The sequence below is a fragment of the Lolium perenne genome, chromosome 1 (assembly GCF_019359855.2).
Source record: "Lolium perenne isolate Kyuss_39 chromosome 1, Kyuss_2.0, whole genome shotgun sequence".
Taxonomy (NCBI): domain Eukaryota; kingdom Viridiplantae; phylum Streptophyta; class Magnoliopsida; order Poales; family Poaceae; genus Lolium; species Lolium perenne.
In genome coordinates this window covers 177,437,832-177,458,661 of record NC_067244.2, presented here as the reverse complement: position 1 = coordinate 177,458,661, position 20,830 = coordinate 177,437,832, and the positions used below count along the sequence as shown (strand labels likewise).

The 20,830-nt window shown below is 43.2% G+C and overlaps 1 protein-coding gene and 2 long non-coding RNA genes across 3 annotated transcripts; all 3 read right to left on the bottom strand.

Moving 5' to 3' along the window:
- Positions 1-1,375: 1,375 nt before the first annotated feature.
- Positions 1,376-8,759, bottom strand: LOC127335309 (AAA-ATPase At3g28540-like). Its single transcript, XM_071823625.1, has 2 exons — positions 8,756-8,759; positions 1,376-2,100 (listed from the first exon to the last, which is right to left on the bottom strand). The coding sequence occupies exons 1-2, from the start codon at positions 8,757-8,759 to the stop codon at positions 1,376-1,378; spliced, it is 729 nt and encodes a 242-aa protein (XP_071679726.1).
- Positions 8,760-15,543: 6,784 nt separating this feature from the next.
- Positions 15,544-18,523, bottom strand: LOC127314062 (uncharacterized). Its single transcript, XR_007859333.2, has 4 exons — positions 18,437-18,523; positions 18,194-18,317; positions 16,238-16,510; positions 15,544-15,812 (listed from the first exon to the last, which is right to left on the bottom strand). It is a non-coding gene; the product is annotated as an uncharacterized lncRNA (long non-coding RNA).
- A 687-nt stretch (positions 18,524-19,210) lies between these two features.
- Positions 19,211-20,796, bottom strand: LOC139833583 (uncharacterized). The gene is made up of 3 exons (XR_011749337.1): positions 20,683-20,796; positions 19,912-20,009; positions 19,211-19,384 (listed from the first exon to the last, which is right to left on the bottom strand). It is a non-coding gene; the product is annotated as an uncharacterized lncRNA (long non-coding RNA).
- Positions 20,797-20,830: the final 34 nt, after the last annotated feature.

The following is a 20,830-nucleotide window of genomic DNA, read 5'->3' as shown; positions in this document are numbered from 1 at the left end:
GTGACTGCCGACGCGAGCAGATATAACATCTTGAGCAGAGCGGAGCTCTGCATCGCGGGATGACGGCTGTGGCTGGCGGGATCGCGGAGCAGAGCAGAACTGATGTGGATGGCGGCGGCGTTGCAGGGCCCGTGCGATGCAAAGGGATGGCCGGATGGGTTTGTGCCCGTCGGGTGCGAGGGGATGAGATGTACTCCTATGGAAGGTAAGCATGAAGAGAGGCGCGCAACTTTGGGGTAGGGAGGGGAGAACCAAGGACCGTGGACCACGTGATGCAAGTGAATAGACGGTCTGAATTCAATTTTTTAACGGCATTTCGTGCCTTTATAAGTAGTAAAGATTTAGTATTATTTAAAAATGCTATTTAAAATATACCACGCTATTAGCATGATATAGCATCCATAACCGTTTGAAAGAGGCTAGCGTTATTTCATTTATCACCCTATTTTAAACCTTGACTAGTTTTTTTTTGAGGTATTTAAACCTTGACTAGTTTACATATATTGTCACTACATACTACTCTGTACACACAATGATGGGCCGTAATTTGGGTTGGGCTCTATGCGGTTACACTTATGGCCCTGACCCAAGGTCGACCCCGATGGCGAATCCTATACACTGCACTGGTCGGTGCCGATTGGACACCGCACACCCCTAATTGGGCCAGGCCCATTACTGTGTTGACTTTTGCATCAGTTGGTTTTTCCTTTTTCTGTTTGAATTTCTGCCTGGTTTTTGTTTTTTGACCCGTTTTTCTTCTTTTATTCTAATAAAAAATATTTATATTTCCGGAAAATTTTCAAATTTCGAAAATTGTTCAGATTAAAAAAAATAGATTTCAAATATTGTTCAGATTAAAAAATTGTTCAAATTTCAAAATTTGTGTAGATTCGATAATTGTTCAAATTTCGAAAATTGTTCATATTCGGAAATTGTTCAAATTTTGAAAGTTATTCAGATTCAAAAATTGTTCAAAAAATTAAGATTACAAATTCTGAAATTTGAAAAAATAGATTCAAAATTTGTTCAAATTTAAAAAATTGTTCACATTCAAAAATTGGTCAAATTTCAAAATTTGTTCACATTCGAAAAAATTTCAGATTCGAAAATTGTTCAAATTTTGAAATTGTTCAGATCCGAAAATTGTTCAAATTTCGAAAATTGTTCAAATTCAATTGTTCAGATTCAAAAATTCAGTAGCGAAACAGAACTTACGTTTTTTTGAGAGAACTTACGTAACGTTACGAGGGAGGAAACGAATCCGCGTTAATGGGCCCAAGCCCACATGGACAGGGTGTGCGGGGACATGTTTCGGCGCTGACCAGGTCGGCATATAGCATCACCAGACCCTGATGACTTCCATATGTGCATAATTCTAATCATTTTTATTTTTCCCAGTTTTCTCCTCTTCGCTGGAGCTGCTGCTGTCATCTTCTTCGTCATCTTCTTCGGCTTCCTCTTCGGCTTCCTCTTCATTCTCCGCTCCAATGGATGCTTTGGCCAATGCTTCCTCCTTTAGTTCTTTGAGTGCCTTGATTAGCTTACCCAGGCTGGCGTCCACATCTTTGGCTTTCGACTTGGGCATGAGGTTCTCGGCCACGTCGGCAGGCGACATGTCCACCTCCCCTAGAAGTTGTTGGATTTCATGGAAAAGCTCGTGGTTGGCGATATGCATGTAGTTCTTGGCGAGCACCTTGAAGGACTCAAAGCAACAGTAGGACATCTGGATGTGCGAGTCCATCCTGCCCCGTCGGATGAGCGCCGGGTCTAGCTTGTCCTTGTGGTTGGTCGTGAACACGATGATCCGCTCGCCGCCGCAGGCCGACCACAGCCTATCGATGAAGTTGAGCAACCCTGACAGCGTCACCTTGTTCTCCTCATCCTTGGCGACCGGCGGGGCCATCTTCTTCTTTTTCTTGCTGCTCTTGTCTTTCTTTTTCTTCTTAGTTTTGCGTTTGCCGGTGAGATCGATGGAGCAGTCGATTTCCTCGATGACGATGATGGACTTGCCGGTGGTCTCTATGAAGAGACTGCGTAGCTCGGTGTTGTTCTTGACCGCGGTGAGCTCGAGGTCGTAGACATCGTAGTCAAGATAGTTGGCTGGATACGTCTCAAACGTATCTATAATTTCTTATGTTCCATGCTACTTTTATGATAATACTCACATGTTTTATACACACTGTATGTCATATTTATGCATTTTCCGGCACTAACCTATTGACAAGATGCCGAAGAGCCAGTTGTTGTTTTTTGCTGTTTTTGGATTCAGAAATCCTACAAAGGAAATATTCTCGGAATTGGACGAAATCAACGCCCAGGATCTTATTTTTCCACGAAGCTTCCAGAAGACCGAAAGGATTACGAAGTGGGGCGACGAGGCGCCTGATGTCTACGCACACTTCTTTTCCTGTAGACAGTGTTGGGCCTCCAAAAGCAGAGGTTTGTAGAACAGCAGCAAGTTTCCCTTAAGTGAATCACCCAAGGTTTATCGAACTCAGGGAGGTAGAGGTCAAAGATATCCCTCTCAACCGACCCTGCAATTACGATACAAGAAGTCTCTTGTGTCCCCAACACACCTAATACACTTGTCAGATGTATAGGTGCACTAGTTCGGCGAAGAGATAGTGAAATACAAGTAATACGAATGAATATGAGTGGTAATAGCAATCTGAAATAAATATGGCAGCGATTAAACATGCAGTGGAACAGTAAATAAACGGAGATTCGATGTTCGGAAACAAGGCCTAGGGATCATACTTTCACTAGTGGACACTCTCAACATTGATCATATAACTGAATAAACAAATACTACTTTCTCTACACTCTCTTGTTGGATAACAAACACCATTCATTGTGTAGGGCTACAAGAGCTCCCTCAAGCCGGAGTTAACAAGCTCCACAACATCCGGAGTTCATATTTAAGTAACCTTTAGAGTGCATGATAGACCATTGTGTAGGATAACGTTGCATAGAAAATAAAAAATTTCCTACCGCGAACACGCAATCCAAGCCAAGATGCAATCTAGAAGACGGTAGCAACGAGGGGTATCGAGTCTCACCCTTGAAGAGATTCCAAAGCCTACAAGATGAGGCTCTTGTTGCTGCGGTAGACGTTCACTTGCCGCTTGCAAAAGCGCGTAGAAGATCTTGATCACGATCGCTCCGGCGCCACGAACGGGCAGCACCTCCGTACTCGGTCACACGTTCGGTTGTTGATGAAGACGACGTCCACCTCCCGTTCCAGCGGGCAGCGGAAGTAGTAGCTCCTCTTGAATCCGACAGCACGACGGCGTGGTGTCGGTGGCGGTGGAGAAACCCGGCGGAGCTTCGCTAAAGCTACGCGGGAGATATGGAGGAGAGGGGGGCGGCTAGGGTTTGGGAGGGGGTGGCCGGCCACTTCAAGGGGGGCGGCCAGCTTGTGGTCTTGGGGTGGCCGGCCCCCTCCCTTGGCCCCTCATTATATAGGTGGAACCCCAAGTGTTGGACTCCAAGTCTTCGAATAAGACCCGAACCCAAAACCTTCCATATGAAAAGGAAACCTACCCAAGGTGGGAATCCCACTTGGGGTGGGATTCCCCCTTTCCATGTGGGGGGGTGGCCGGCCCCCTAAGGGGGAGTCCACTTGGGACTCCTCCCCCACTAGGGTTGGCCGGCCATGGAGGTGGAGTCCCTCCGGGACTCCACCTTCCTTGGTGGTTTCTTCCGGACTTTTCTAGAACCTTCTAGAACCTTCCATAGAACCTTCCGCATCATTTTAATTCACATAAAATGACATCCTATATATGAATCTTATTCTCCGGACCATTCCGGAACTCCTCGTGATGTCCAGGATCTCATCCGGGACTCCGAACAAATATTCGAACTCCATTCCATATTCAAGTTCTACCATTTCAACATCCAACTTTAAGTGTGTCACCCTACGGTTCGTGAACTATGCGGACATGGTTGAGTACTCACTCCGACCAATAACCAATAGCGGGATCTGGAGATCCATAATGGCTCCCACATATTCAACGATGACTTTAGTGATCGAATGAACCATTCACATACGATACCAATTCCCTTTGTCACGCGATATTTTACTTGTCCGAGGTTTGATCTTCGGTATCACTCTATACCTTGTTCAACCTCGTCTCCTGACAAGTACTCTTTACTCGTACCGTGGTATGTGGTCTCTTATGAACTTATTCATATGCTTGCAAGACATTAGACGACATTCCACCGAGAGGGCCCAGAGTATATCTATCCGTCATCAGGATGGACAAATCCCACTGTTGATCCATATGCCTCAACTCATACTTTCCGGATACTTAATCCCACCTTTATAACCACCCATTTACGCAGTGGCATTTGGTGTAATCAAAGTACCTTTCTGGTATAAGTGATTTACATGATCTCATGGTCATAAGGACTAGGTAACTATGTATCGAAAGCTTATAGCAAATAACTTAATGACGAGATCTTATGCTACGCTTAATTGGGTGTGTCCATTACATCATTCATATAATGATATAACCTTGTTATTAATAACATCCAATGTTCATGATTATGAAACTAATCATCCATTAATCAACAAGCTAGTTTAAGAGGCATACTAGGGACTTCTTGTTTGTCTACATATCACACATGTACTAATGTTTCGGTTAATACAATTATAGCATGATATATAAACATTTATCATAAACATAAAGATATAAATAATAACCACTTTATTATTGCCTCTAGGGCATATCTCCTTCAGTCTCCCACTTGCACTAGTGTCAATAATCTAGATTACATTGTAATATACCTAACACCCATGGCATTCTGGTGTTGGTCATGCTTTGCCCTAGGGAGAGCTTTAGTCAACGGATCTGCTACATTCAGATCAGTGTGTACTTTGCAAATCTTTACTTCTCCATCTTCGATGTACTCGCGAATCGAGTGGTAACGCAGCTTGATATGCTTCAGCCTCTTGTGTGACCTTGGCTCTTGTGCATTGGCGATGGCACCCATGTTATCACAATAAATGATTAATGGGTCCAATGCACTAGGAACCACACCAAGCTCTACAATGAACCTCTTCATCCATACCGCTTCTGATGAAGCCTCTGAAGCCGCTATGTACTCTGATTCTGTTGAAGACTTCGCCACCGTGCACTGCTTCGAGCTTGCCCGACTTCTTTGCAGCACCATTCAATATAAACACGTACCCAGATTGTGACTTAGAGTCATCAGGATCAGTGTTCCAACTTGCATCGGTGTAACCACTTACAACGAGCTCTTGGTCACCTCCATAATAAAGAAACATATCCTTAGTTCTTTTCAAGTACTTCAAGATATTCTTGACCGCTGTCCAGTGTTCCATTTCTGGATCACTTTGATATCTGCTAGTCAAACTAACAGCATGTGCTATATCCGGTCTAGTACATAGCATGGCATACATGATAGATCCTACTGCCGAGGCATAGGGGATTTTACTCATCCTTTCTCTTTCTTCTGCCGTAGCCGGTCCTTGGGTCTTACTCAAGACTTTGCCTGGTAACATAGTTAAGAACCCTTTCTTACTTCCGTCCATTCTAAACTTCTTTAGAATCTTGTCCAGATATGTACTCTGTGATAGCCCTATTAGGCGTCTTGATCTATCTCTATAAATCTTGATGCCTAATATATACGATGCTTCACCAAGGTCTTTCATTGAAAAACTATTATTCAAATAACCTTTAACACTGCTTAATAGTTCTATATCATTCCCGATCAATAATATGTCATCTACATATAATATCAGGAATGCTACAGAGCTCCCACTTACTTTCTTGTAAATACAGGCCTCTCCATGACACTGTATAAACCCGAAGTCTTTGATCACCTTATCAAAGCGTCGGTTCCAACTTCTCGATGCTTGCTTCAGTCCATAGATTGAACGCTGAAGTTTGCATACTTTGTCAGCATTTTTAGGAGCGACAAAACCTTTGGGTTGTACCATATACAACTCTTCCTCAATATCTCCATTAAGGAACGCCGTTTTGACATCCATCTGCCAAATCTCATAATAGAAAAATGCAGCTATTGCTAACAAAATCCTCCCAGATTTTAGCTTCGCTATAGGTGAGAAAGTCTCATCATAGTCAACTCCTTGAATTTGTCAGAAACCCTTTGCGACAAGTCGAGCTTTATAGACAGTAATATTACCATCAGCATCTGTTTTTCTTTTGAAGATCCATTTATTTTCGACAGCCTTTCGGCTATCAGATAAGTCTACCAAAGTCCATACTTTGTTATCATACATGGATCCCATTTCGGATTTCATGGCTTCCTGCCATTTGTTGGAATCTGGGCTCATCATCGCTTCTTCATACGTCGCAGGGTCCTCATCATTGTTATCCACAATCATGACATTTAGACAAGGATCATACCAATCAGGAGTGGCACGTTCCCTTGTCGATCTGCGAGGTTCAGTAGTTTCCTCGTTCGAAGTTTCATGATCGGTATCATTAGCTTCCTCTGTTGCCGGTGTAGGCGGTACAGGTACAACTTCCGGTACTGCGCTACTCTGATCAACGAGTATAGATTCATCAATCTCATCGAGTTCTACTTTTCTTCCAGTCACTTCTTTAGTGAGAAATTCTTTCTCAAGAAAGGTTCCATTCTTAGCAACAAAGATTTTGCCTTCGGATCTGTGATAGAAAGTGTACCCTATAGTTTCCTTAGGGTATCCTATGAAGACGCATTTCTCCGCTTTGGGTTCTAGCTTGTCCGGTTGTAACTTCTTTACATAGGCTTCTGATACGTCTCCGACGTATCGATAATTTCTTATGTTCCATGCCACATTATTGATGATATCTACATGTTTTATGCACACTTTATGTCATATTCGTGCATTTTCTGGAAATAACCTATTAACAAGATGGCGAAGTGCCAGTTGCTGTTTTCTGCTGTTTTTGGTTTCAGAAATCCTAGTAAGGAAATATTCTCGGAATTGGACGAAATTAACGCCCAGGGTCCTATTTTGCCATGAAGCTTCCAGAAGACCGAAGAGTCAACGAAGTGGGGCCACGAGGTGGCCAGGAGGGCAGGCGGCGCGGCCCCACCCTTGGCCGCGCCGACCTGTCTCCTGGGCCCCTCGCGACACCCCCTGACCTACCCTTCCGCCTACAAATAGCCTTCGTCGCGAAACCCCCAGTACCGAGAGCCACGATACGGAAAACCTTCCAGAGACGCCGCCGCCACCAATCCCATCTCGCGGGATTCGGGAGATCGCCTCCGGCACCCTGCCGGAGAGGGGAATCATCTCCCGGAGGACTCTACGCCGCCATGGTCGCCTCCGGAGTGATGTGTGAGTAGTCTACCCCTGGACTATGGGTCCATAGCAGTAGCTAGATGGTTGTCTTCTCCTCGTTGTGCTTAATTGTCGGGTCTTGTGAGCTGCCGAACATGATCAAGATCATCTATCTGTAATTCTATATGTTGTGTTTGTTGGGATCCGATGAATAGAGAATACCATGTTATGTTGATTATCAATTTATATCTATGTGTTGTTTATGATCTTGCATGCTCTCCGTTATTAGTAGAGGCTCTGGCCAAGTTTTTACTCTTAACTCCAAGAGGGGGTATTTATGCTCGATAGTGGGTTCATGTCTCCGTGAATGCAGGAAGTGACAAATCTCTAAGATTATGGATGTGCTGTTGCCACTAGGGATAAAACATTGATGCTATGTCCGAGGATGTAGTTATTGATTACATTACGCGCAATACTTAATGCAATTGTCTGTTGTTAGCAACTTAATACTGGAAGGGGTTCGGATGATAACCTGAAGGTGGACTTTTTAGGCATAGATGCATGCTGGATAGCGGTCTATGTACTTTGTCGTAATGCCCAATTAAATCTCCTAAAATCAGCAACTGCTCTCATTATTAGCAGCATATATCCAACTATCAATACCCGTGATTTTTGAGAGCTTTTGTTTACACGAAATAGGATTGACTCAGCAAATTGTTCTCCTCGTCCATGGAATAATTTCCTTTGTATGGTTTGCTTAATGAGGTTGTACCTCTGCCTTGCATTTTCATCTACTCCCTCAGTCCATAAACATGGCGCTCTCATCTCCTTTTTTTTTTTTTTTTTTTTTTGAGAAGGAACATCATAATAATTCCATTAAGTAGTAGGCTCAGCAAGATCGCTGGCCACCAGCACCATAACCTCGTTTGGCAGTCCATCCGTCCACAATTGGAGCGGAGCCTCACTGCTTGCACCCAACGCAGCAAGTGCATGAGCTACCTTATTACAAGTTCTAGAGCAATGAACAAAACAAACTGAAGAAAAATTATGGTTAACATAGGACCGAATATCTCTGTAGATCACACCCTCCGGGGCCAAGTCAAAGTCTGATGATTTGGCCGCACGGACAAGGTTTTGTGCATCGCTTTCAATAATGACCCTGGTCATGCCCCAAGTTACCGCTGCAGACGCTCTCCTCTCCTTGATGAAGAACAAAGCAATGGCTATGGCGATCACTCTCCTCTCCTCAACAAGCAAGAGTCAAAAGTCTTAAGTCGTTCGCACGCAGTAGTACTTATAGACACGATGGGGGCCAATGTTTTCGTTCAAAATTTGAAACTCGACGCCACTTTTTTCATCTACGCTTGATTGCTTGCCGCTACTTTTTCCTTTCCATTCATTTGCCCCTTGTTTACAAGAAGCGCAAATGCATCGCATCTGGGGAATACTGGATACAATCAGGCTAGATCAGCGTTTTGAGCATTTCAGCTTGGAGACCCATCTGGGGGAAAAGAGTTAAGGTAATATATCAGCTAGTAAATTAGCAAGTGCGTCAATAAATTCAACATGACTTCTCATCTTTTTACTACACTTCAGATCACACATATCCAACAATGAACAACAAAAGTGCAACCAGCAGAGCTCATCTACCAGTCTAGCACACAATCCAGCACCATCACAAGTCTAACCAACAAAAGAAACGGTTACCACACTAGTACATGTCTTGAAGAATGACAGGACTGGATGTTACTGGACAATTACAACTACTGGCCTGGCGCACTTGTCGACTATACTACTCAACATTACCCTGCCTACACAAGGATGGACGCTTTCTGAGTCACGCCAGACCCAAAGCTACTGTCCGGAGGCGAGCCGGCCACCAAGGCCGGTCGGCGAGAGAGTTCGGTGGACCAGGCAGAGCCACACACGCGAGGCGAGTTCGGGCCGCATCACCCTCCTCTTCCTGCACACGACCAACCAGATCATTACATGCAGAATAGAAAACATTTTTTAAGGGATGGCAAAAATCTCCATAAGCTAATAGCATTTCATTCCTAATTCAAGTGCTCCAGAAACAATATCAAGAAGGATTTTAAGAGATGTACCTAGTTCTTGAGAGTCCAAGAATTGAAGATGCACGGTAAGTCCAAGATCAGGAGTGGCATAACGAGTATCAGGAGTGGCATAACAAGTAAATGGGAGCGGGTGGAACGAGGCCCCACCATGAAGATGGGCTAGTGCATGAGATCCTGACGGTGGAGAGCCACCGGTATATCTCACCATGTCACAAATTTGTCATCATTGCCGCTGCTCGCAGCAAAACCTGTTCCCATGAAGTGTGTTCTTTTGCCACCGCCGCCAGAATACTGGCACCAAAAACTATTTATGAGACTCCCATTTAATTTGGTCCAACAAGCCTCCAACATATGTAACAGAGCGCTGACGTGTCACCTGGAAATTTGAAAAGTGAACGATGATGAGCATGGCTGAAAATATGATCTGCATAGGTGCTGAAACAATCTATAGGATCTTATATCTTTGAAGGAATTTCTCTGGTATTAAGAAGAGAAGGCAACTAAAGGGCCTTTGTTGTTCTTTACCACGACGAAACCTTTTCAAAAGCTCGCTCAATTCAAATATGACATAATATCATATTCGTACATGACAAGAACAACTCATAATTTAATTTACAAGTATTGGCGGTACTAGTATTAATTAATACACGGACACATGTAATCAATACTTGTAGTCAATAGAAAAGAAGTTTTACCTGCGGTGAGCACACATGTCACGAGCTCTACTTGCGCCTCGGGGAAGGCAAGCTACCTGCTCCGGCCATCGTTGGGAATGCTCCTTCCTCTAGGACACCCGAGAGACGTGATATTTGATTCAGATTTGTAGGTTCTTTGTATTATCTTTGTCCGGAAAAATGATGCAACACCAGCGAATGTAACACAGTAACCTACCTTCTAGGACAAGGACTCCTTGATACCCTTCTTGGTCCCTAACAAAAAAGTGTTCAGAATTAATTAGTTAACATCCAGAACTGTTTGCCATGAACATGCTACAAAAGGCACACACGATGTTGCACTCACCTTTCTTGGAGAACTGGTGATGTAGAATAGGATGAATCTGACCTTCCACAACTAAATGGAGGTCCTCAGAGCCTGCTACCACAGAAGATTAGGAATATAAAAGTATGATTAAAAAATTGCACAAAAGAGATGAGCTCTCAGTTCATTACCTGCTAGGAGAAATCGATCGGGAGCGAGAGTGAAGAGGAGGTGAGGGCCAACCATGGCCTACGACCGCACTACAGAGGTCATGGTTGACCCCGTAGTCACCATCTATGCCACCATCGGGATCAGGATGCATGACAATTAATCACATAAAGTTCAAAGAGTAATTCTTTCAAAAACAAATATATACTTGCAGAACAAGAAGGAACCGTTGAGCCCAAGAATACAAGTGCCTTGAATCTGAAAAACTATAAATTTAGCACAAAGACATTGCCATGCAGTTGAAAAGAAGATCTTCCATGGACTAGCATGAATTAGATAACAATTGGACAGTGCATGTACAAGAACAAGCGTACGCCACCAACAACACTAGCTGAATCTGCAACCTGAACGTACCTATCAACTACTACCGGTAGTATTGAGTCTTCGAACCACTGTTGTATCTCGTAATCGACAAAGAAAGCATGGCCGGCCGGCCGGAACTCCAGCTCCACTCCTCCACTTCAAGTGCAAGGGCCACAACAACCTGCCGCATCTACATCCCATCACCTCGCACGCCAATAAACCAAGAAAGTTTCAGCTCCACAAAGGGCACAGGGAACTACTGCTTAGCACGCAAGCAACACATGCACAAATAAAATGTTCAACAACTGACGATTATTTAGACCACCAAAACTTGGTCAACATTAGGATTGGTTACATCATATCAAATAAAATTGATCAGCAAGTGACTATCTGATCTAGAAGCTAGGCAAGTGATCGTTTCGCAACTAAAAGTCACTAAATGACTTGTATATTGGGTCATACAAACCACACTAGGCATGGCATGATCTAGAAAAGCATGTACAATCTCAGAAACTAAGAAATCCCACACGGAGCAAGGATGCCCACGATAACATACGAGAGAGGAGGCACGTAGAACTCACCGGCAAGGAGGTGAGGCCAGCGCCACCATGGTTGCGGTATGGCCAGCACGAGCGCCGTGTCACCAACCAAAGGAAGAAAAGGAGGCCGAGAGGGCCAAGCATGGCCTACGACCGCACTACGAGAGGCCATGGTCGACCCTACACTCGCCATCGTCGCCACCATCGGGAGGCCACAAAGGAAACCAGGAAGTTTCCATATGCTAATCGAAGATGTATGACAATTAATCACATAAACTTTAGAGTAATTATTTCAAAAATATATATATTTAATGGCGTAACAATAAGGAACTGCTGAGCACAAGAACACATAACAACTTTAATCTGAGAAACTATAATTTAGCACAAAGAAAATTGCCAAGCAATTGAAATAGAAGAGCTTCACTAGGACCACCGGTTGAGCATTCAAGTTAGCTGGCACATGAAAAAAAATTAACTCGTTTGGTGAAGAACATGGAACATACACAAGCTCGAGCCCCGTGATAAAAAAATTATACGTAGGTCATGACACAAAACATGTTTGCATAGAAATAATCTAGAACTACAACAAGTAATTAGCATTGCAAGACAGTGCCAGATAAAAAAAAGTTTTCAAGTCCTAATTAGTGACACTCCAAAGTCAAATAGTACTATGAGTTGATACTTTTACATGTCTTCAAGCTTTGATGCTAATTGATCAAGCCAATAATCAAATCATTCAGGAAACAATGATTGACCATATGAACACATCCACAATGCACACATCACGCTTCGAAGCAAAAATGTAGCTTACGCATCAAACTATAATACTTGGGTGTCTCTACCTACCGCAATTGAAACAAGAGTGTGATTGCAAACGAAGTAAGAGTGCTACTCTGTAGATTATGCAAGGAACATGATCAATAGCAAAGCCAAATATTTTTGCACAAAATGCTCCTGTCACAAGTTGATCTGAACCAGCCACTGTTATTCCTGTCGATTTTGAAATCAAACAAGTAAACTACACAGGATGACTTGAATTTTCTAGCAGGGCATGCACACTACAGACTAAAAAATACTCCCTCCGTCCTAGTTTGTAAGTCACAATTTTTGAATATCTTGGCCCAAGGTATTAGCTGATTGGGTCTCATTTTCTCTCTCTCATTGGTGCATGCAACCCCTTTCTCTCCCTCATTGGTGCATGCATTCTCTTTCTCTCCCCTTATTGGTGCATGCAACCACTTTCTCTCCCACATTAAATAAAATTATGCCTAGGAGGTGGAGGTTATGGGACAAATAGTTTTGGGGAATATGCCTTAAAAACTAGGACGGAGGGAGTAGTCAAGTTGTTATAAACTGCATTTGTTGCTTGTTATTACTGGTGACCACAGTATGCATAAGAGAGACACTACCACTGATTCTTTGAATGGGAGTATGGAACCGAGAGACCATTGGTATAAATTATAAATATTTTTAAATTAAAACTCCAGTTACATTCAAATATAAGAAAGAGCATATCACGTTTTCTGTGAGGCCAGCAAATTGTCTACTTGTTTTATTTGTGCGAGCAATCAGATCATCCAATAGATTAACAAGCTCATCAACTGACTACATGAGAAGGCAGAACTCATGACCAGTTGCTACATCGGCCAAAAAAAGGACATGGGGATGAACCAGGAACTCACCTCAAGAGGTTATAGACGAGGCAGAGAATCACCACCACAGTGGTTGCGGCGCGGTGAACTCGCGGTCATAGCACGACGGCAAGAAGCAAGGTAGTCAAAGCCAAGGGATGGTCAGGCCTAAAACCATGCACAAGGTGTGCCAACACAGCAACAGCAGCTTCACCGGAGGTAGAAAGGCCATGTCACACCGGACCAGGCAGCTCCAGGTCAAGTTCTCTCCTCTTGCACGCAAAGTCAATGTAAAACTTACTCTATATTTCTGCAAATAGGACAATACATGTATCCACACCAATCACCAAACAAATAAAGACCATGCAAAATTGCAAATAATGACTTGTTTCATCTTATCCGAGAATAAAAATAATGATAGGGAAGAGAGGTATCCTTGGGTAGTACTAACCAATAACACCCATGAGAAGAGAGGTAACCAGAGATAATTATGAGATGGGAAATATAAACATCCATCAATACAGTACTTAATTATACACTCTACAGTACAATTATGAAATACAGGGCACAAAGCAGAGGAAGATCTGTTCTCGACGGATGAGATCACTGGATACAACATACAAATGCAGATGCCAGTACAAAAATAAATTGACAGTGACAAATCATATCTAGTTAGCTAGCTAAATTTTAATGATGGCAACATATGAAGTGATACATACATAATAATTCAAGTTGTAAATGGCAAAAGGAGAAGAAACATAATTCCTCCAGGTCATAAAATGCAAGGATTGAGTAAAATACATTATCTACATGTAACATCTGAGCTAGCTGCTTGCTTGCTTAACCTGTGTCATAATAAGATACTAAAAGGAGGTTCAGTTATTCATCCCAACCAGTGTCCACCGGCAAATGGTATTTGACATGAATACTTATTTGCATGTCCAGTTTATATACATCCGAATTAAGTGCCCAGAAAAACATAAAGACATACTGCAAATTCAGAGTACCCACAAAGACAGAAAATTAGATGTGATATTAGAGAAAAGATCACATCAGACCATGCAAGTATTGATCCTTCAATAGCTGCAACAGGACATATTCATCTCCAATAGGAATGTGAGACCAATGGAAGTGAATCCTTCCCCTCCTGCACCACTACTGCCAGCTCTTCCAAAGCTTCCAGCACTTGAAAGGACGGAGCTCTCCGCTAGGGACAATGTGCGCGCACAAATAGAAGAACTGTACCTCCAGAACCACCTCCAGGTCCAACAGAGGCATTAGTTACAGCATCAGTTGAACTGCCACCCTCCCACAAACCAACACTTGAATGCAGTTACAATAAATGTAAGACAAATTATTAAGATCTACTGCGCTTCCAAGACAAAATATGGGCCAATCATTGATGGGAAAATCTAAAGAGAGGCGCCGCATCGTTGAGCCTCCGGTGCGGCGGTTAAATTGCATCGCTCCCTATTAGGAACCGCATCGCTCTCACCTTTGGTCCTTATCCCCTCACGAGCTTTCTCAGCCACATAATTACTCTCTCTCAGGCCACGCGGAGGAGCACCTCACCCGAGAGGCGGAGCGCCACACGGGATGGGCGTCGGAGTGCTGCATCGCCGCTGCCGAGCACGCCGCGGAGATGTGCATCCCCGGCCATGCTGCGGAGGCCGCCGCCGAGAGGGGCACCACCGAGCGCTAGGAGAAGGCCGCCGGCGACGAGCACGAGGAGGCCGCCGGCGACAAGTAGATGGAGGCCCGCGACGTGCACGAGGATGCTCCCGACGACGAGCTGATGGAGGACGCCGCTGTTGATTTCAGAGGCTGGCGTGATTGCCTGAGTTTTTCCTCTCCTCCACCCTCTCGATTTGTTTTTCTGATGCGAGTAGCATATGTTGGTTACCTGCTGATTCTGTACCTTCTCCTACTCAAGTTTTCTTGTAAACACCCTTCTCAAATTGATTGCTGGTAGTTGATTAGTGACGTGGTGACGGTGTAATCCAATAGCTGCAGGGGCATCTTCTTTTGGTAGAAGATGGATTTCTCCGACTACGGCTACAGATTTCAAGTTCTGAATGTAGTCAATCATGCAACTAGCACCAATAGAAAACATGCAATTAGGCCTAATTAACCTGGAAATTGCTATTAGTAATCTGGCAATCAGTATCTGATGAAAAGTTTAACCTGGCAACTAGGCATAAGTAATCAGCAATTAGGGTCCAGTTAATCTAGTAATTAGTAACGAACTGAACATGGCAAACTAGGCTCAATTTTTTTCACAATTTGTAATCTGGCAGCTAGGCGTAATTAATCTGGCGGGCAGGCACAATTAATCTGGCATTTAGTACATATTTTTAACACTATAGTATGATGTGAATGGCTTTTATGAAGACACGCATGCGATAAATTTTACTACTAGTGTAATATGTTTGTGGTACTAATGTACTATGACATGACGAAGGTGCAGCGAATAGTGAAAAGAGTCATTTATGGAGCTGACACGGTGGGGCTGTTCCTGCATGAAAGAACCGCCGCACGGGAAGACTTTTATCCGGCGCAGCTATGTAGTAAAGTCCATCATTGATATATGTGTTACCTGTTATACCAACACCAGCTGTGGAAGACCCCGTGGTGTCATTGCCACTGCCAAGTTCACAAGGCAAATCGGCATTACCATATGTAGTTCCACCGTCAGCACTGCTTCCATTAACAAAACTGCTTCCCCCTTTACCACCATGTCCACCACCACCACTTAGGACGCTACTCAACAATCTTCCTCGTCCTATTCCACTTTTGCATCCTGAAATTAGAAATGGAATTTAAGTTTTAGAGTAAATGCCAAAATCGCGTGCACTTTGTACATAACAAAAGAACATCTCAACATGAAAGTCAACATTGTATTGGCACCAAAACAATGCCAAGATCAGCACTTTGTATTGGCACAAGTTTATATCCATTGCTCCCACCAACCATAGAATGATCTAGATCAAACAAAGATCAATACGACACAATACCGACACAAGTTGGTATTGATGGTACTAGCAACATAATAACAGCAAGTTCATACCATTAACACAAAATCTTCAATTACCAGAAATACTACAGCAGGGCCTCTAATAGCCAGGCCAAGATGTCAAGTTCTGAAATAATAAACTAGGTGACCAGAGCATAAGTAGAACCATGGCATCACAGACCACATGGGAGCCAGAGGTCGAAGGGGTATACCAGTAACTCACAGGAGATGTTGTAGCCGAGCACGAGCATCATGGTTACGCCGTGGTGAACTCGCCGAGGAGGTAGTCGAAGCCGCGGGCCAGCTAAGCCAACAACCTCGCGTGAGACGCAGGCGGCCACAACCAGCACAACAGCAGCACAGGCATGCATATACACATCAGGAGAAGCATCAATCTCGTCCCAAAATCAAAGTGTCAGAGCATGGGAAGAAGCTCTCACACATGCTCTTTTGGTTTGGGAGGGTCACTTATGTCACCACAACAGCTGTCAACAGACAAATAAGCAAGAATGAGTTAGTAGTCACATGGATCATGGATGAGCATATTCTTTGTACACACTGGATCAGTAGACAAAAAAGGAGCTATAACACACAGGGCAAATGCCGTTGCAGGTAACAGAAGCAATTCCGTGAGAACATGAATAACTAGACAGCATGTAACAAAGGCTAAGGGGCGATTTATGCAGCTGCCAAGCAATTGGACCCACATGAGTAATTATCTATCATAAGAAGTATAAGTACATGATCAACTGAAGTTACTAAATCTCGACACAGATGCTACCTAACATTCAAAACTCAACATGGACTATGCGTCATCTTCAGGACTCGTAACAGAAACAAAGTGGTGATTTATGTGATGCAATAGCAGCAACATGCACAGTAGCAAAGACACAGAAATTCACGTAGTGAAGCAACAAGCACCCAAGATGCAAAGGACAGATTGAGCGCTGCTGGACACAGCCATGCACCATGCGGATGCTGCTCCACTTCGAGGGCGCAGACCTCAACCTGCTGCGCCGGAACTACGTCCTAGACGACCAGAGGAGGGAGAAGCCCAGATCACTTCCGGCATGACCATCCTCTCCAAATTAAGCGCCACCTACAGGTGTGCTCCATGACGTCGCTGTCCTGGTACCCGCCGCTGTCGGAATACCCACTGTTGGTCCCACCTTTACCTACTCTAGCTGCAGCAGCTTGGCGGCAAGGCTACCACCAGTGCCAACGTGGTCTTTCTAGCACCATTGGCCAGGCGATTGAGCACGTTCTTTCTGTTGTGGCAAGGCCTCCGTCGGCACCAATGACTCCCGCTCGGTCACCACAAACCAATACAACAACCGCGTCTTGACCATAATTACGCAGCTGTTAGGAATCCAACAGTTTAGGCCCCGACCCAACCACACCCAACTGTTTGCTCTCTAAACCCAAACCAAACCAAGCCATTTACACTTTAGACCCGTAACAACCTGAATTAGTCGAGCCCACAATAAGAAACCAAACTGTTTAACTGTTTAACCCAAGAACTGTTTCCAGGTTTAGCTGCTAGTACCAGAGACTAGAGAAGAAAATAGAATCCACAACTACCATTAGCACTACTTAGAACATTCATACTTGATCCCCTAGTTTGCCAAACACACTAAATGGCAACACTATCAAACCAAACCAGGAGTTATGCATCCCCATACTAGCTTCAGGCCAATACCAACCTTGAAACATGAAAATAAACTGAGTTGCAATCAAATATGACAAACAGTTGCATTTCTTCTCCGAAAAACCTGTTCTACAGCTAGAAATCCCTGCAGCAAACATTGTCCTAACACTGCATCCCGTGGACGGCAGTGACTATCAACAGTATGAATGCAGTTTAATATCCACGATCTCAGGCTTTAGCATCTAGCGAACAATACTTGGCGAACATACAAATGCTTGTATTCGGGAACTCAAAAAAGAATCAAATCTTGCAAATCGGATCAAATGGCAACCAACATGAGATAAAGGGCACACACTTTAATGAATGAGCCATAAGAATGATTCACATTGTGTCAGGTTTTAAACAATTTTAGATCACCAATTTCCCAATAATTAATATATGAACTAAAATAATGAAATGAATATGTTGTTTGATCACATCTCATTCATCGAAACAGGCACAATGTTTGCAAAAGTGCTACCTTTCTTGAAGACAAAGAGCATCTGACTCAAGTTGAAACACACAAAGATGTTCAGTGAGAGACAAGGTGTGCTCATAGAAGAGACCATTGGCCTTTCTTTTGAACTTCAGGTGTTTCTTCTCTACTGGATGAAAAATACAATGTCTCAATTACAGTATCAGGCTGAAAACAAACCAGGCTGTAAATTTGTGGATATCAAAGTGCTACAAGTAGTACACACTACGATAGACTGAACAAGCATACCGCTTCATTATCTTCTCCACGGAAGGTGGCCTTCTGGTTATGCTGTATGCCCTTCTCAGCATGACCATCTAGGTCCTTCTCCTGAAGACCCTGATATAGTGCAAACTAAACAAAAGTTAGACAATAAGATGATATATATTTAGCAAATGATCTACATGATATATACTCAACAAATTATCATGTAAATTGAGAACATGGTAACCTCTAAATGATATATATATATATTCAGCAAATGATCATGTTAATTCAAAACTTGGTAATCTAATGGCACATGCATCAATAAGGCGGTAAACAGAGTTCATCTACAAAGATAGTGGCAAGCAGTTGCTGCTAGTACAGATGCATTACTACAACACGGGTAGTCAACACCATTGTGAAGCACGAAGTTTAGTGTCATTTAAAGCTGCTTAACCTCTCTATAACATTTAAACCTTAATTGGTCTGCTGACACCAAACAAAACAAAGACCAAGACTTGTTCTTTACAAAGTGTGACAAAGCATAGTTTGAGTTCAGTACAACACTACATATTGCGTATAAGGACAATTACCAACTTTATAAAGCATCGCATCTTCAATAATTCAAAAGCATTAGATTTGCCCAAACATCACGTCAAGGTAGTAAACAAAATCGAATATTTCAGTAAAGAGCCTCATTCGTACTCAACGCATACATACATCGAGCAGCCCAAGGTAAATAGGGAGTAACTGAGAGAGAAAGCAAGACCTTCTGTGGCACGCCGATGGGGGACGTGGTGCTGTAGGAGACGTCCCGATCAACGAAGGCATGGGCAGCAGGTCGTAGTGGATGCCGGTAGCACCAGCTCAAGCTCCACCAGGCAGGTACAAATATTCTCAGCTACATTGTTCTGCAACTTCGTTACCAGTTGGAGCTTGCAAGACGCACGAAGCATTCCTCTGCAACTTCACCTCAGCACCATTCTTCAGAACCTATTTTTGCAATAATATGTCAGGAACTTTGACAAACTACCATATGTGGATGTTGTTTCACACCATATATGTTTACATGCGTCTTCAACTTTATAACTAATAATAGTAGTTCCGAACTAAAATCGATTGGCTAGCTACATTCTAGAAGGAAAAACAAAGAAATATTATACTTTTCATTTGCATCGCAATTTTCAAGATATATGTAACCAGCTACTAAGAAAAATTTCAGTGGAATAACTACTTTCTGAAAAAAAGAAAAGTTATGAGACATTATTATTCTTTTCACTTGCAATTGCAGTCTTCTAGATGGAGAACAAGCCACTCAGGCAAGCACTATAATTATTGATGTTTCCCTGATTCACATATTTAGCGGAGTAACTACACAAAGTAAATACAAAACTGAAACAGAGGGATTAGTTAACCCCATAAGGAAGAAAAGGGGTCTTTTATATCTGAAAAATTAAACCTACAGCTAGAGAAACATGAGACGAGAATCCACAAAAGAGGAACTGAAACAGGTACAGGACCTTGACGACGACCGAGGTGACCGAGGTGATGCTGGACCAGTGGGTGTACTGCTCCGAGAACTTGCCCACCTATCTTTCTTACCCATCCACTCCTCCGGCTGCTTAAGAAAGAGTCAACAGCAAATAGTATCAGCGAACTTTGTAACATAATGAACTTAACTAGGTACTGAAGCTAGCTGCCACAAGTGAAAGAAATATGTACCAATCATCTAGAAAGACAAACGGTGTTATTTTTCTTCCCATTTAAAATACGAAGGCACCACATTCAGCAAATGATCACATGTATGTACAGATTAACAAAGATAATCATTGTATGCATCAAATCTTGAACAACTAAAGCTAGCTCCTGCCATGCTAAATCTAGAACACTATGGCTCATGGCACAACTATCCTCCTCTCTAAAACAAAAAGTTGATCATTTTAGTCTAGTTAACTAGTTAGGTGGAGAAAGGAGAGAGCTCACTAAGATCAAAAACTGCATGAGTAATATACTAATCGAAGCATAAACATAAAGACCACCTACTGGGTTTTATGAATAAATAAATCCTTATATCATAAGGGATGTTGAGCACTTATTTAATATCATATGGCAAGTGGACGCTGAACAAGGATTTAATATCGCAGTGGTGAAAACATGCTAAACACAGATTTATCATAGCAATGCTCGAACAGGCTACGAAGTAAACAATATGGTAAGTACATTATCTGGTAGGTGCTTTGCACAAATAACACTTGAAACCACAAAAAATACATGAAACGATGGATTTATACCTCCAAATGGCAGAAGTGCGTCGACGAACTCATACAACAACAACAACGACAGCCTTGTGTTGTCCTGCAGCTAGGCCGGGGCAGGGGTGCTCTCTCGGTCTGGGTGGCGCGAAGGCACTGAGCAGGAGGGTGCACGGTGTGGTGGCAT